At 54.2% G+C, this 17,057-nt stretch overlaps 1 protein-coding gene across 6 annotated transcripts in view; it reads right to left on the bottom strand.

Annotated features, from left to right (window-relative positions):
- Positions 1-17,057, bottom strand: part of Pbx1 (PBX homeobox 1) — a 231,494-nt gene that overhangs the window by 6,149 nt on the left and 208,288 nt on the right. For 4 of the 6 annotated variants that reach the window (XM_046430263.2, XM_046430262.2, XM_046430264.2 and 1 more), the window contains one exon: positions 16,172-16,261. In XM_046430263.2, the coding sequence (XP_046286219.1) occupies positions 16,172-16,261 (90 nt within the window). Of the gene's footprint in view, positions 1-16,158; positions 16,262-17,057 lie in introns of all 6 variants that reach the window. The other 2 variants (XR_009225463.1, XM_058574414.1) reach the window with 1 other exon arrangement.

Genomic DNA, 17,057 nt, shown 5'->3' on the forward strand with positions numbered 1-17,057 from the left:
AAAAATCACCTTTAAAGCATGCAGCATTTCCACCTGGGGACGGCAGGTACTCTGGGAGGGGACCATCCAGGCCTTGTTTGGGGCCACGGGAAACTCAGACGTGGCTCTGTGGCTTGTCTTGCTTGGACCTTTTGCCCCGTGTCCTCACACAGGAACTTGTCTTGGCTGAGGCCATCTCCACCAGCCTGTGCCTTCTTCTGCTCCGTCGCCTGCATTGATTGTAGGTCCTTTGACATCAAGAGCCGCCCACTCTCAGGACTGGACTTCTGCTCTGCAACCTCAGTCACTGCCACCTGCCACATCCCTCCAGTGAGTCCTCTGCCTGCATTGTCCCATGCACTGATCTAGAATTCCTGTTTCCATGGCCCCTTGGGTGCAAAGGGGACCTCCCAGGCTGCCACCTCCCACGAATCAGACCTGGTGGCCTCATGTCCCTGTCACGCTCCTGTCTATCTGGTCCTGACCACAGCCTCCTGAGCCTCTTGCTGTTGCTGGGCAGGCCCTCACTATTCAGGAAGATTGGTGACACCATCGGCCACTTCTGGTGGAGAATAGGTGCCCTTGCTGCAAAGACTTGGGGCTTACAATGCTGCACAGAAACAATCTGTCTCCCACTGAGGACTCCAGGAAGGACAGGCGAGTTTCCTCTGCCCTTGCCTGTCCACCTCCTCTGGCCCTGGGAGTCTGTGCATCTCCCAGCTCGTGTCCCTCCTTCTACCACCACCTGCCTCTCTGCAGGCTCATCCCACTGGCTTCCCTGCCCTTCGCTGTGACATTTAACCCCTGCAGCTTTCGTGAATCCTCAGTAACCTCCTGTGAGCATCAGGTCTCCTCCACTGTGGTCATCAACCTCCTGAGAGCACCAGGTCTCCTCCACTGTGGTCATTAACCTCCTGAGAGCACCAGGTCTCCTCCACTGTGGTCATCAACCTCCTGTGAGCACCAGGTCTCGTCCACTGTGGTCATCAACCTCCTGTGAGCACCAGGTCTCGTCCACTGTGGTCATCAACCTCCTGTGAGCACCAGGTCTCCTCCACTGTGGTCATTAACCTCCTGTGAGCACCAGGTCTCCTCCACTGTGGTCATCAACCTCCTGTGAGCACCAGGTCTCCTCCACTGTGGTCATCAACCTCCTGTGAGCACCAGGTGTCCTCCACTGTGGTCATTAACCTCCTGAGAGCACCAGGTCTCGTCCACTGTGGTCATCAACCTCCTGTGAGCACCAGGTCTCGTCCACTGTGGTCATCAACCTCCTGTGAGCACCAGGTCTCGTCCACTGTGGTCATCAACCTCCTGTGAGCACCAGGTCTCGTCCACTGTGGTCATCAACCTCCTGTGAGCACCAGGTCTCGTCCACTGTGGTCATCAACCTCCTGTGAGCACCAGGTCTCGTCCACTGTGGTCATTACGGTTTTGATTCTGTGCATACATATGCAGTGCTGGGTTTGTGCTATTTGCAGGGCGCCTGATGGTAGATGAATTTTTTAAAAACTCTTGGTTTCTGCTATCAGGAAGTTGACTGTTTATGGAAATAGACATTTGATAAATTGTGAAAAGAGCGTGTGTGGGGTTGGGATGGTGTAAGTGGGAGGGAGGCAGACGAGGCCTCCTGGGGCTCTCGCGGACCAGCCCGCTGCGAGCAGGACAGACAAGAGTGGGGCAGAGGGCCGAGGGAGGAAGGGAAGCCTGTCCACTGGCCTGTGGAGTTCAAAGAAGCCCAGGGAGGGCAGCACGTGGGAGCATGGTGGACAGCAAAGGAGATGGCTGAAGACAGGGAGCCCCAAAACATGCCCAGGCTCGAAGTCCAGGGGAGACCCAGGGAGAGGGTGGGCAGCCCTCAGAAGGCCGGGGTGTCCAGCACGGTAGCTGCCTGACTAGGCCTGCCCCTGAGCTGGTGATGAGGAGGCTTGGAGCCGCCCTGGGTGTCCTGCTCCTGGGAGCCCAGGCCCTGGAGGCTGGCCCCACACAGCTGCTCGGCCACGCTGCAGACCACAGATACACCATGGTACCCACGTGTGGTATGGACTGTCCTACCTCAGGAGGGAAACTAGAACTCGGAATCCAGGATTTGCCAAACCCAGACACAGGAAGGCTCTGGCTGGGCCCCGAGGTGGCTCCCTGGGAGGGGCTGGGGTTCGTTTCTAGGGGGGGCAGGATTGCTGCCCTGTTACACTTCAAAGAGGACATTGCACATAATGTTTCCACACCCCACAGACGCATGGTGTCCTCCGAGCGGGAGGTTACAACCTGAAGTGGGTTTTAATTGAACTTTTCAAAGGTTATCTTGATCTCCTGCAAAATAAATAACTAATTAGTTAAAATAAGCTTAGCTTCATTCAGCTAAACAGAGGTGTCCTGCTGCAGAGAATTCTGTTTATATCTGAATAAACCTCCTCGATACTCAGAGCCGCCCACACACACTTAGACTCGACAACAGCCTTCAGATCAGGCCTGATTTCCCCACACTTCCTGATAGTCCCAGGCGGCCAGTGCATGTTCAGAGAGCACGCAGAACACCTAAAGAACATGCTCCCACAAGCACATGCACACACGCACTACTCACGCTGGAAGAGAGTGAGCACGTCAGACAAGATGATTGTGCTTACTCACATAGCCAAATCTAGATAGCTCAAGCAGAGGGTATTTTTAAAAATCTCTCAGTATAAATTACCCAGTTGGCTGATCCTTTTCAGAACTCAATTCTCCATTTCGTTTATATAACCTTTGATTTTGCTTTGGCTTTGTTGACAAGTATTATTCATTAGGCGTACACACAGCCCGTGCACACCAGCGCCCAGAGCGGGGGCTGCACTCGGGACACAGCAGCGGGCTGCACATGCCCTCCTACCTTGACCCTCAGGCCGTTTGCCCTCTCACAGGAAGCTGAACTCTCACACGCTCCTGACCATCCGAGAGACAGCAATTACCCCGGATTATCAGGACAACAATGACGAGCCGCGTAAAGAGAGACACCGAGCCCACTCCACACCCCCAAGACTGGCATATTCAAGTACACTCAGGACATTAATAGCAATTTACATGCCATCACTAAGACAAAGCCACAAAGGCTCCGTTGGCAGCCTCTTATTTGGAAGCCTATTATTTGTGGGAGTTACAGGCTATAATCACAACAGAAACTTTCAAAACCCTTATCTTCCGTGACGCACCAAATCTATTTCAGAGCCATAATTGCTATGTCACTGGAGAGTTTGCTGCTTAATGCACTCAAATGCCATTTAGTGTTTACAGGGTCATTACAGCTAGCAGAAGGGTGGGGGAGGGACAGTGGGAAGTGGGGTGCAGAGAGTGCCGAGGGGAATGTGCTAGAATGAGCGCTGGCCTCAACGGTGCCTCCTTTACTCAGGGCAGGATGTTATCATTTAAGAAATTCTATTTACTAAGGAAATGAGAGCAAGGGCTTGAAAACAACCTGTGTTCTCAAGAATTCCAAATCCACCACTTAGCACCCCAGGGAGGGCCGGCGGAGCCCTTGAATGAGAGAGGTGGCGCCTTCTCTCATTCTGAGGTTTTCATCCAAGTCTAAGGGGGTTTGTGACACCGAGGGCCCGGGAGTCGGACCTGGCTTTTGCAGATGTGCTGCTGGTAATGGGAAAGGCAGCTCCAGATGGTGGGGAGATGTCAATCAGCAACCTGGAAGACGCAGGCGCCACTCACAGACGGGGAGGAGACAGCCGGAGGCTGAGCACATCTGAGGCACAGGAAACGTCCCCCCTCTGGAAGGGCGTTTCTTTGAGGAAGTGTCCCCAAAGCCATGGGAAGCTTTTTAAGGGTCTATGGATTTTATTTCTTCGTCCTTCAGAAGGAAGAAGGTACTTAGAGTAGCTTAGGGTAATACTAGGCATTAGGTAAAACTTCAACCAATCTTTAACCAAACAACATGTCTCTAGGTTCTTTTAGTAAGTTTTGGGAGATACTTTTCAATGCTGAGTTTTTAATAGACCAAAAATATAGGAAATGTCAAGCTAATTCCGACTTCAGGGCCACTTTTTTTCCCCTTTAAAGACCAACACCAGTATCACAAGCAATCCAGCTTTTGCTCTCAAAAACACTGCCTGGGAACCTGGAAACAGGGTGATCCTCGGGCTCTCCTGAGTTCTCTCCCTTCAGAAGCAGAACCTCTCTGCTTTCTCAATGTTGGTCGGGTGCAACCCTCGGGAAGACGTCATAGAAATCCATGAGGAAAAATCAATGTCTCGAGAACAGACTGGAAAGGCCAGTAAACGTGGGGAAAACGCCCCGGTTCACTACATCAGAGAGACACAGGTACAACAGGATGACTCCCAAAGGCTGAAAGACTGATGTTGTGGGAGAGGGCAAGTGGGAGTTGCCAGTGACCATACAGTAGAAACTTCCAGATCAAAATTCACAATGCATTTCCCACATCCTCAGATCCTTTGATGTCAGATTCCTGTAGATCCTTTGATCTACAGTTTCATTTCTAAAAATCAATCCAAGGAAATTTCAGAAAACGTTCAGTGCCTTTTGTATGGAGTTTCCCATGGTGTGATTAACAATGAAAAGAAAATGGCGGACTTGCCCTGAGATGGTTTCCAACACAGTTACTCAGTCATCTTAAAAATGATGTTCAATAATACAGAAAACATTCATGACGTGTTTTTAGTAAAATAAGTGGGTTACAAAATGGAATGTAACTTTCCACGGCCACATGAAAAATACACTTGCACACAACAGGCCGGAAGGGTACAGAACAGAAAGGAGGATTTTCCTCTAATTTTCCTTCATTCTTCAAATTCTCTGTGTTGAATATTAATTTGTAATCAGAATGATAGTAAATGTGAGATTTAAAGAGAGCACATGAAAGGAGGCCAGCAAGCACCTGTTGGGTCTCGGGGTGTACGCCAGGATTCAGAGCTCAGTGGAGGAGGAAGCTGGGGCACCTGAGCCATGGGCAGGTCCAGGGTAGGAAGGCTGAGGGACAGGCCGGGCTCCATAGAGAAAGTAGAGGTGAGTCTGAACTCTTCAGAACAGAACCGCTGCCTGGGAAACCTATCAGTCTGCAGTTCCCCCTCTTGGAAACCAGGGCTCATGCACAGTGAGACCCAGAGCTCAGCTGGAGGAGTGGGTGAGGGGCTGCAGAATGGACGCTGGGTCTCCTTCCCAGGGTCTCTGCCTTCAAGCCCAGAGCCATCACCTCTCCACCCAGATGACAAGACAATGCCTGCTGCACTAGAGAGGAAGGGAGCCAGAGGGACCCTCAGGCCTCGTCCTCCAGGCCTCAGAGCACGCCTGCGCGCCACGAGAGGCCGGAGAGGAGAGGGTGGGGCTGCCGGGTCTCTAGAGCACCTGGAGAGACCTTCTGGCAGGAGTTGGTGACCAGTGCAGAGTCCAGGTATAAATATGTAGCTGAAGGTAGAGGTGGGTACCAAGACATGGCGAATGAGAGAAAAGGAAAAGAACAAACATGCCGGTCTTCTGGGGCAGAGACTCTCTGGCAACAGAGACGCACGCTTGTGGGTTCCCAGAAAATCCAGCCACAACCATATAGCCGCTGGGGCAAAGAGAAACACCCCCCAGGGCAGCAAGGATGATGGCCCATCCACAGCAGGTCCAAGTGGCCATCGCAGGACACACCCATCAAACCCACCCACAGCAGGTCCATCTATGGCAGGACGCACCCATCCAACCCATCCACAGCAGGATGAGCTGGACCATCGAGGACACACCTATCAAACCACCCACAGCAGGTCCAGCTGGGCCATCGCAGGACGCACCCATCTAACCCACCCACAGCAGGTCCAGCTGGGCCTTCGTAGGACGCACCCATCTAACCCACCCACAGCAGGTCCAGCTGGGCCATCTCAGGACGCACCCATCTAACCCACCCACAGCAGGTCCAGCTGGGCCATCTCAGGACACACCCATCTAACCCACCCACAGCAGGTCCAGCTGGGCCATCTCAGGACACACCCATCTAACCCACCCACAGCAGGTCCAGCTGGGCCATCGCAGGACGCACCCATCTAACCCACCCACAGCAGGTCCAGCTGGGCCATCTCAGGACGCACCCATCTAACCCACCCACAGCAGGTCCAGCTGGGCCATCGCAGGACACACCCATCTAACCCACCCACAGCAGGTCCAGCTGGGCCATCGCAGGACACACCCATCTAACCCATCCACAGCAGGTCCAGCTGGGCCATCGCAGGACACACCCATCTAACCCACCCACAGCAGGTCCAGATGGGCCATCTCAGGACACACCCATCTAACCCACCCACAGCAGGTCCAGATGGGCCATCTCAGGACACATCCATCTAACCCACCCACAGCAGGTCCAGCTGGGCCTTCGTAGGACACACCCATCTAACCCATCCACAGCAGGTCCAGCTGGGCCATCTCAGGACACACCCATCTAACCCACCCACAGCAGGTCCAGCTGGGCCATCGCAGGACACACCCATCTAACCCACCCACAGCAGGTCCAGCTGGGCCTTCGTAGGACGCACCCATCTAACCCACCCACAGCAGGTCCAGCTGGGCCATCGCAGGACGCACCCATCTAACCCACCCACAGCAGGTCCAGCTGGGCCTTCGTAGGACGCACCCATCTAACCCACCCACAGCAGGTCCAGCTGGGCCTTCGTAGGACGCACCCATCTAACCACTCTGCCCAGGGCCCAGTTGAGGAGCGGGACAGCCCATGATCCCTCTTTTCAGATACCTATGCAGACCCCAGTCTAGGCATAGGAGAGCCGCCACAGGACCGAGTCCACGGGGCGCGGGGTGGCACATCTGGGAGGAGCTAGGATGCCCCTCCAGGAGGCAGACCCACCAGGTGAGCAGAGCACGTGCTCAGCAGCCGCGGGCTGGGCTGAGGTTCTACGGCCGGAGCTTCGACCATCAGGAGTAGGAAGGGCCAGTTTCCAGGACGATGGAGGAGGAGGAGAGACCCCCACAGCCCTGGCACTTCAGAGAGTCAGAGAAAAGCAGCTGGCCAGGTACTGGCAGGTTTCGACAGCCAACCCCGAGCAGCCGCAGGTCCATCCGCTCTTGCAGAGGTCTGTGGTGTGGGTGTTGCTGGTCTGGTGTCTGCTCCCCGCCCCGTGATGTTTCTGCTAGTATGTTTGAAAATGTCCTGATTATTTCCATGAGCCTGAATTGAGATCTGCATGTAAAGTGCGCAGCGCGTAGAAGGAAGTCAGTAAGGTTAGCTATTAATACGACTGTTAAGTGTCACTTCGGCCTGTTGATTTTCCATTCTTACTGTTTTTTGACTGTTCTTTAAGTTGCTGTTTTAAAGGACTTCCTTCCTTTATCAGGACTCACCCTGCCATTCTAGTCTCTGCACGATGCTCTGCAGCTGATGCTGTTTTGACCGCCCACCTGCTTATTTAGATTGTACTGTTCCTCTTAGCACTGTGCACGTTATTGCTTTTAGCCTGCATTTTGTCACTGCACATACCATTGTGATTCTGTGCAGCCATCTTGTCTTTCCATTGCTCTGTAATTGATGATTCTTTATTTCTACTTGTTTTTCTTAGTATCTTCTTCTTTTAAAGTTTTGATTCTCATCATTCATTTTTTATACTTATGGTTTCTGACTTGGTTCGTAGGATAATGTCTTTGTCCTCCATCACATTTTAATTTTAACTGTTTAGAAATGACAAGTGTTACATGTGGCACAGAGAATGGACAGCCGTGACCAAAGCCCTGGCTAGGCAGAGTGGCTCCTCCTTGTCCTCTCCGTGGACCAGGGGAGGCCACCACTTACTAGCTGTTCACTCTAAAACTCTTACTTAGTGTGTATACTCTCTCAAATTCGCAGGCAAACTATTCCTCTTTCTTCCATTTCACTGCCCCCCTGATTAGAAGAGACCCACCTCTAATGATAGCTGGGCAAGTCTTGCCTTCTCTTCTGGTGAACCAGAACCATCCAGAGAGGGCTTGCTCTTAAGTCCAGTCCTGAACGTCATGGGTCACTGGTGGAGGTGACTAACCAGCTGCAATCTGCCGCAGTCTGGCTGGGCACAAATCACGAGCCACTCAAGCAGGAACAAACTTTATTTCCGAACTCCACCAGCACACTCCCCAGGAACTCTCCCGCACGCCACTCATGTGGCTCCTCTAGGAACACACCACACCAACCGGAACTCCCTCCTCCCGCACTTCCCTAACCAATGGGAACTCTCCGGGAATCCTCCTGAGAACTCCAAAGTAGCTGGAGAACTCCAAAGTAGCAGGTGGAGGTGGACAGCAGGGGTCTAATATTACAATTGAATACACAGCTTAACATAACCATTATCATCTCAATGGCTTGCTGGGGTCACCTCTCAACCACTCCATTCTGGCAAAAATGCCACACGTCATTCCGACTTGGCTATGGCTGTCAGCATCAACCCTCTGGAGGTGCAGAGCACAGTGCCTGGGAGGTGGTTTACAATTCTCCAGACCTGATTTTGGTCAAAGAGCCGAACGTCTCAGGCCTCCTGTGTGGCCCCAGTGCAATCCCAGCAGAATACCACAGCGAGTTCCTGCGGCTCAGTTCCACATCACCAGCTCCGGGATCCTCAATCCCAGGCAACACAGTAGGTCCCCACTCTGCAGTGGTAGCTCCTTCACTTCCTGGAGACCAGGGGCGCAAGGTCCATCTGAGGAAGGGAATGACCACAGGCGCAGGAGTTGCTGGCCTGCGTCCCTACTCTGGCTCGGCCACTTCCCAGCCACTTGGTCTTGGTAACCGTCTTGCCTTTCCCAGGCTCAGGCTGTCATCTGTAAAGTGGGGGTGACAGCGCTTATGAAGACAGGCCTAGGCTCAGCTGGGATATTGGTGGAACTCAAGGCACACAGTTGGTGGTGCTCCCCATCGCTCTCCTCTGAGAAGGCACAGAGCGCCCAGGACTTCTTCTGGACTCTCCAGATGCCCTGGGCCTGAGGCTTCCTGTCCAGCTCTGTCCCTGTGGTGTTCTTAGAGCAAGACTTGGCCAGGGTGGCTTCCATGTGCCTGTGAGAGATCACCTCCTAGGGAGGCGCGAGCACACTGCAGGCAGGTGTGGGCCCTGCGGAGTCTGCGAGGGTTTGGGAAGGCAGGGGAGTGTGAGTGGGGCTTAAGCCAAAGGACACCAGAGAAGCCTGGGGACAAGTGACACCAGACCCAAGCGGAGAGGCCCGGTACCTCACAGGGAAGCGCTGGAACTCAACTTCCAACAGCCTGAGTCCCTATTGCTACGTAGTTCAAAGGCCATGGGAAAGGGGCCGCCCTTTAAAAGTAAGTCCAGCAGGTCGCAGCCTGTGCTCATAAGTGGTCTTCTCACCCTGCCTGGAGATGGCCAGACTGTGCTGCGGGTGACCGTGCTGTGGGTGACCGTGTTGAGGGTGACTGTGCTGTGGGTGACCCTGCCTGAGTGGATGCAAGGAAGTGCCGAGCAGTGAGCAAAACATGGTGACTACATTCCAAAACTCCAACACTTGGGGGCGGGGTCGCACATTTAATTGTGCAAAATTTTGCCTCAGAAGGAAAAGAACCTAAATGAACCTTAAACTCTAGTTGATGATACATGCCAGTAGCATTTATGTGAGGAGAACGTAGTGTTGTCTGCAATTTACTTTGAAATGTAAAACAAAACAAGAAAAAAGCCAGCAATCCACGACGGACTGATGGACAGAGGCTGGAAGGGGCAGTGTGGAGGAGAAGCCGGAGAGTGGACGTCAGTGACAGGGTCTAGGTTCTTTCAACGTTTCATGTGCTTGCAAAACTTCAAAATGGAATTTTGGAAGTTAAAAAAAGAGAATCCTTAATACAAAGAAAACAATGTTAATTCCTTCTCTTAGGTAAGCCCTAAGCCACACTGAAATGCACCATTATCAGTACAGAAAATCCTGCTGACCAGCATGGTTCTGGAAGGACAGAATAGTTTCTGCTAGAGTAGTTATTAGCAAAATCTAGAAAAGAATGGTGTTATCAATCGTGTGTGTAAGTGATCCACATGTTATTGAAAGGGATACGGTATATATGGAAATATAGTTATATATGTGCGCGCGCACACACACACACACACACACACACGTCAATACCTCTGCTAATGACTGTTTCCATATCCCTTTCAGATCACACGTTGTGCTGATTACACTGGGTGGGTAGTTCTCTTCCAGAGAAGAGGGTAGCTGAGCCTGGTAACTTTTGCCCTCTCAGTGTCTGTGATGATGGCATGGAAGAACCCTGTTCTGTTCATGTTTGCCTTTTTGGTGTGGGATATTAGAAGGTTTTCAATAAACACTTTTTTATTCATTTATTTGCCCGTTCTGTCAAACGGGATTATATTACAGACCTGAATATTTAATATTGATGTGCAAATGTACTTCCCCAAACTCAAATACAGTCAGTGATTAAGTAGAGATTTCTAAAAGTCACCCCTTTACCAGTGGCAGTGGGCCTTTGTAGGACAGATGTCTGATGCGCTCTCTGAGAACAGCTTGTTGAAGAGGGTGGCACTCCCTTCAGAGGGCAGGGCTGGGCCTGCGGGGGACCACCCTGGGACACGCTGAGTGCTTCCCAAGGGGAGACTCTGCTCCTGTGTTGTGCAGGGCTTACTGACGTCTCAGGGCTGTAACTCTCGAGGAGCAGCACTCAGACACATGCCCTCCCAAGGGTGCCCTTTCTCCAAAGAGCAGAAGGCGGGACTGAGAGTCCTGGCGCAGTGCTCAGGTCCCAGCCAGCAGGGCGCACGGGCTCAGGGCAGGACCCTGGCCAGCAGCCTCGTTTTCCCCATGATGGCTTGGAAGTACCCCCTCTTGCATTTTATTCAGAGTGGAAAACAATCATTGTTCATAAATAGAATATGACAGCAGAAGAGGCCTAAAACAGATCCCAGCTCAGGTGTCCGTCACCACCCAGGTCAAGTGGGACACACGGGATGAACCGGGCGATGTGTGGACACATGGCCAGGCGTGAGAGCAACAGAAGCCACTATGGGAAACCCTAGAGGTCAGGGGCCTCCAGGAAGGAGACTAGCTGTGCCTCCTCTAGCCCAGCACGTCTGTCTGGCCGGGGAGTGCTTTCCTCAGCGGTTACTGTTTAGCTCAGAATTCCGCTTTTCTGCTACATAATTTGACTTCAAGTTTCCTCCTGGACCACAGAGTTGGTGGGCTCCCCTATCCTAATCTTCCAAGCACAGGAAAGTGTCCAGTGAGACCAACAGGGAAAACTGTCCCCAACAGCAGCAGGGACTTCATCGTCTCAGGTCTTGAGTTCCATAACCGGAGGTGGACAGAACAGGAGCTGGCCTCATGCTTCTGGTCAGAAGCCTGTGCTCACTGAACGCCACCGTGAGTCCAGTGTCCTAGCTGTGTTTTTCTTCTGTACCTTTAAGGGCTTCATGTGGCAGCTGGGGACAACTGAAGGATTGCACTTGAAGTCACAACACTGGGGTCCTTTTGCTGCTTCTATTTGCCGTGGGAGGAAAGATGTGCTCTTCTGGTGTCAGATGCAGGAGTTGAAGGACTTCCAACTCTTCTGGAAGCTCTTCTAACATAAGAAGCAAAGGGTTCGGCACAAGGGGCCCAAGCTGCTGTCTCGTTGTTGCTCTGCCCTCAACCCTCTGAGTCCTGTCCACCAGGTGCAGAGCACTCAGCTACCTGCAGGCTCTGTCCCCAGCCTGCGGCTCTTCCCTGGCCCTGTGACCAGGAGGCATCGGAGGCAACGCACTGGGGAGGGCCTGTGGGTCTCCTTAATCCTTTCCGAATGCTGATTCAGTTTGCTGAGACACAGGAGCTCCGACTCCGTGGACCTCCAGGGGCAGCTTAAAGGTGCCCACGAGGACCTGAGGTACCACCTCACTCCCCTCTTGTGGTCTCCTCAGTGGCAGCATCTTCTCAATCTAAGCTGCAGGTGGGAGGAGGTCCCTCAAGAACCTAAAAGGACAGCACACGGCCCAGTGCCACCAGGTACCCCAGGATGTGCAAGTGCCCAAGTGTGTTCGCTGACAGGTGGGTGTTTTGTCCTGATGGTCTATATAGTATTTATTGTCTCAGTGAATGTTCTTTCTCCCCTTCACCTAACATGGGAAAAAAGAAAAACAAACAGAATCGTCTATATTACGGTTTGCAAAGATAAAAGCTTGGGCTCTGTTCTTCTACTACGATAATTATCACAGAGCAAACCGGTGAGCTTTTCCTGTCACACATTGACACTAATGGCATGCTTTGCTTTACGGAGATAACACTGACATTCATTTCCATTGTCTCCAAACTCTTCAACAGCCAGATCTCTGGGGCCTCTGCACTTAAGACGGCTGCAGGGAACTCAGTCCCTCAGTCCCCAGTTTAGAACCACGTAAATCGCCTTGCCCTGGAGGGCAGTGCCCCGCCACCTCTGAGCATCAGGGACGAGCTCTTGGGGTGACGGCTCCTGCTACGTCCCTCCTAGGTCTTCAAGACGGTTCGAGGGGAGGCTGGTGGCTGGAAGGTCCTTCCGTGTTGCTCGAGCTGCAGTGAGAACCCTGAGGGTGCCCACAGAGCCCACAAGGACCCAGCCGAGAGGACTCTCAAGACGGCTTGTCTGGAACACCTTACAGATGAAGTGGCACCAGGTGAAAGATCACAGAAGGTCCTGGCTTTCTAATCCCCAGTCACATCACCTTCTCCCAGGCTGTCCTCAGAGGCTGTAGAGCCACCGCCGGGAAGGAGACCTGGGAGCCCAGGGGAGCAAGGCCGCCCCACAGACAGGTGTTCCCATAGGACGGGAAGAGTTGGAGGAACTAAAAGAGAGTTCTCCCAGGAACATCACCTTGTAACTGCATATATTTAAGGCTGATTTGGATCTTATTCTCAGAGAAAATACATGGGCCAAAGAGTTTAGAAAACTTTTTCCAAAAAAGGAAGACTCAGTGCCATTTTTGGGTTGAAAAGACGGTACATTCACGGGTAAGTTATGGCTGATATGCTGGATGTGGTCATGGCCATTAAAACATGTCTTTAATCCAGTAGTATCTTTCCTTCTCCCTGTTCACTCAACTCTTCACTCAAGGGACATGTCAGCAGTGAATGTGTGCACGTGGGGACACATGCACGAGCAGAGGGAAAGGGCGTCTGAGGGCTGGCACAGGCAGGGGACCACGACAGGTGCGTGGTGGAAGGACAGGCAGCTCGGGGCCAGCTGAGAGGAGCCCCAGTGCTGCATCCAGGGCTGGAGCTTGCGTAGGTAGCCGCTAAGGACCACTGATGATTTCTGAGCACGGACAGACAGGGAGACGAGGAGACAGCAGCCACGGTGACTAGGAACTCGTGGCAACGTCTGGTTGATGCACCATCCCGAGCACCAGGATGGTGTCAGGAGACGGGGAGACGGCGACGTTGGGCAACGTGGGAGCACGTCCGTCCAGGGCTGGGAGGGGTCTCCCTCCAGGACCCTCTTTTACGGCATGCGCTGCGCTGTCACGCAAGCACTCTAGCACCAGGGGGTGACACCGCCCCAGCCCCTTAGGAAGGGTCGGTGGGCCTCAGACTCCACACCAGGAAGAGGTGGTGGCCCCGAGTCTTGCTCCTGCTGCGAACCTGCCTCCACAGGCATGCGGTCGGCGAGTGAGGCAGGTGCCACGTGTGCCGCTCAGCATCACGGGTGCCCACGGAGCTCTGCCGCACCCTGCTGCTTGCTCCCTTGTTTCCCACAGCAGCCCCAGGTCCCTGGCACCACTGGTCCCATGTGCTGGGCAAGGCCAGATGCCGGGTGTGCACGGAGCTGGCACCCAGTGCCTCCCAAGTCTCCTGCAAGGGCCTTTGACGCTGCACCTGGTCAGCCTGTGTGCTGGCCGAAGGCAAAGGTCTGCACCTCTCAGGACTTACACAGACACTCCTTGGAGAAGACATGGTGCCGCAGAAACCTAGCCAGGGCAGCAGGTAAAGGCTGCCCAGAAAGTGTCCTCCACCCAAGGAGGCACAGCCAGGAAATCCCACCACTGCTGAGGGCTGAGGACTGTTTATTTTTAACTTTTTAATGTTTTATTTTTATTTCTTGGCTCAAACCTTTCATTCCTGTCCTTGTCTCTTCATGCCCCCCCGTCTCTCTCTCTGTGCGGCCCTACTCTGCGCATGCACGTCTCACCTCCAATGCCACCATCTAAACATGCACTCACTGTAGCAGGCTCAGCCTCCTACAGGAGGTACAACTTGAGACTGACTCTCCAGGAGCCTTTCAGACCAGGAACAGCCTTTGATTCACTTACTTGTATAGTGAAGACCCAGAAATAAAATAACCATGATTCATGGGAAAAAAATCAATGCAAAAGAGAGTCTTTCAAGTGGCATTTTCAAGCCAGTTTTTGTGGCCAGCTCGTGTAATCGGACACGATCACCTGCATATGTGTGGCCACAGGGCTTCAGCAATGACTCCCAGCCCCTGGATGACGTCAGAAGGTCAAGGGTGGGTGGAGCCTGAGGGCTGCTGGGCAGGAGGAAAGACGCAGCCCAGACCCCCAGCCCAGACCCCCAGCCGTTTCCTGCCTCCGTGGGCATGGCCGCCCACTTCCCACTGTGCTGTGGCTTGCATCTGCCCTCCTTCCTCTTCCACGGAAGCACAAAGCTTGGCTCTCTGTGAAGTCTGTCTTATACATCCCAGTGACACCCAGAGGCATGTGTGCTGAAAGCCACATGTGCACCCTGTGACCTCAGCCTGGAATTCACTTCAAGGACACACCTCCCCAGTGTGGCATCTCCAGGGCTGCTAAGCAGGCTCCTCAGCACCTAGCCGTCAAGCAGTGAAGACACCCAGAATTGCTAGCTTAGTGCAAGGGGGAAGGAGCGCTGTCCTCGGAACGTGGCGTATGTTCAAGGGGGCTGCCGACACCTCCCTGCTCCCCAAGATGGACAGACACCGTAGACTGCCTGAGGAAGTGGACTGTCTGGACTTCCTGACTATGAGTGGCCTGAAGAGTCACCAGGATGGCCTCAGTCTGGGGACGGCCCCCTTCCTCAGTGTCCTCACCAAGCCTTTACCCAGTGACACTCCAGTTCTCAAGGATGGGGACTCTCGATCTCAGGTAGCCAATGCCGTTTGGAGAACTCTGACATGAGCTGATGTGAAACCCGCTACTCTGAAGCGGTTCTCCGGGAACCCCTGCTACCCCTTGAGATCTGCCCCCATCTCGGGTGGCAGCAGGGTCAACCCTTATGTACCAGCCACATCTGAGAGTCGTGGTTTCTCCCACGAGCTCAGCCCATGGAAGGTGGCATTCTGGGACTCCTCAGATGGGCTGCAGCCACCTCTGACTTGACGGATGCGGACTCAGAGGGGCCAGGCCGCCCTCGCTGCCGACATCACTCCTCAGTCCAGGCCGCTCAGTCTTGCTAACAAGCCGCGCCCACCGCCCCTCATTTGCTGTAACCAGAGCGACAGAAACAAGCAGCGTGCAGGATCCCACCCGGTGAGCCCCGCGTCCCCCAGGAGCTCTGGGCCGGTGGTCCTGTGGCAGCCTGTGGCCTCCAGGAGCCCACTCATCGCCCTACCTGGGAGCGGCCTCCTCTCCAGGCAGCCCTTGTCCTGGCCTGCTGTCACCACTGCTGAGACAGTGGACGGCTGATCTGGGAAATCAAGTTGGATTGCTGTCCCAGCCCTGCACTGGGCTCCCCTGGTCTGTCTGATCGATTTCACTCTGAGCGCCACAGCTTGTCGCTATGAATTTTCATGCTAGTCAGCAGCCGCCAGTGCACCCAGGACCAAGGAGAAGGCGCTCCGTGCCCTCCGTCCCTCAGACACACCCAGCCTCTGCGCTGGGCTGCTTCAACTGTCGACTGACAGATTGGGAAGGGTCCTTGTTTTGGCCACAGAACGGGACACAGGGGATCTGGCTGCTGGTTTTCTTCCCCTGTCCCCCCCCCCAGCTCCCGGTGACATTTCCTACCACAGCTTTGCGGGGTGTCACCTGTTTAGCAGCTCCTCTCGGCTGGATGCATGTGGCCGCAGGTGTCATGCAAACACTGATTGTGTCTGACAGCCCCGTGCCAGCTGCCTGCATGACGTGCGCCAACCGCCACGCTCTGTGGGTACGATGCTGCCCACGGCGCAGCCGACGCAGCACAAGAACGAGGCGACCGCAGAGCTCAGGCGAGTCCTACTAAGTGGCATCCTGAGCCCTGTGGCCTTGAAGTAATTGGTAGTGATAGAATGGAAACAAAGGGTGGGGGGACCTTGTTTTCTTACACTGATGCCCTGCGGACTGTACATCTGACTGGCTGCGAGTCCGTCACTGTATCCTCCTGTCTGGCTGATAACATGGCGAAGGGTATCCACCTAGACAGAGGAACAACAGAGGAAGTTAGTCAGAGACACGGGCCAGCGCGTCGTCCTCTCCCAGGTCGCCAAGGAGCGCGGTGGCTCCGGGCGTGCTCTTGGTAAGTCTGTGAGGAGGAGGCGGGCAGTTCTCCGAAGGCCAGATCCTTGACCAGGCTGCGTTCAGTGAGCAAAACAGCAAGACGGTGAAAGGAGGGGGGCCCGAGACCGACCCTCGGTGCTGTGCGGGCTGGCAGGGGCGGCAGAGGAGGCAGAGGAGGGTGGGTGCTCTGCCTCCCTGCGCTCTGCTGTGAGCACACTCTGCGGCACTCTGACTGGGCAGCCAGCTTAGAGAGCAGACCGCCCATGACCCCGTGGTGGTGAGGACACCCAGGAAGGCCCACGTCGGACCGAGGACCTCCCACCAGTCTCCACTGTGTGTCCTGAGCAAGGGGCCAGCTTGCTGGCCAGCTGGTCTGTTCCAGGCACAGGGCCTGCTCCACACCGGGATGGGAACCTGGGTCACCCGGTTCAGAACTGCCCATCCGACGTGGGCATCTGCCCATCCCGACCTGGGCATCTGCCTCTGCCCTCTCACAGGCTTCCTGCCACAACCAGAGGGCTTCCTGAGAGCTGCGAAGGCGACCAGCTTCCTAGGAGCTCTGAGGACCTACACAGGATGTGGTGCTGGCCTCCTGACATGGACCTGTCTTCAGAAATGCAAGCCCACTGACCTCAAGGGTGCCTGAGGAAGTGATTGGCTTGGTGCTTTTAAAGCTTACAGTGGAAACGCGAGATGCTAACGTCCTCGCCTACT

The sequence above is a fragment of the Marmota monax genome, unplaced genomic scaffold (genome assembly GCF_021218885.2).
Source record: "Marmota monax isolate L192 unplaced genomic scaffold, Marmota_monax_Labrador192_F-V1.1 WCK01_AAM20220418_F8-fsc00055, whole genome shotgun sequence".
NCBI lineage: Eukaryota > Metazoa > Chordata > Mammalia > Rodentia > Sciuridae > Marmota > Marmota monax.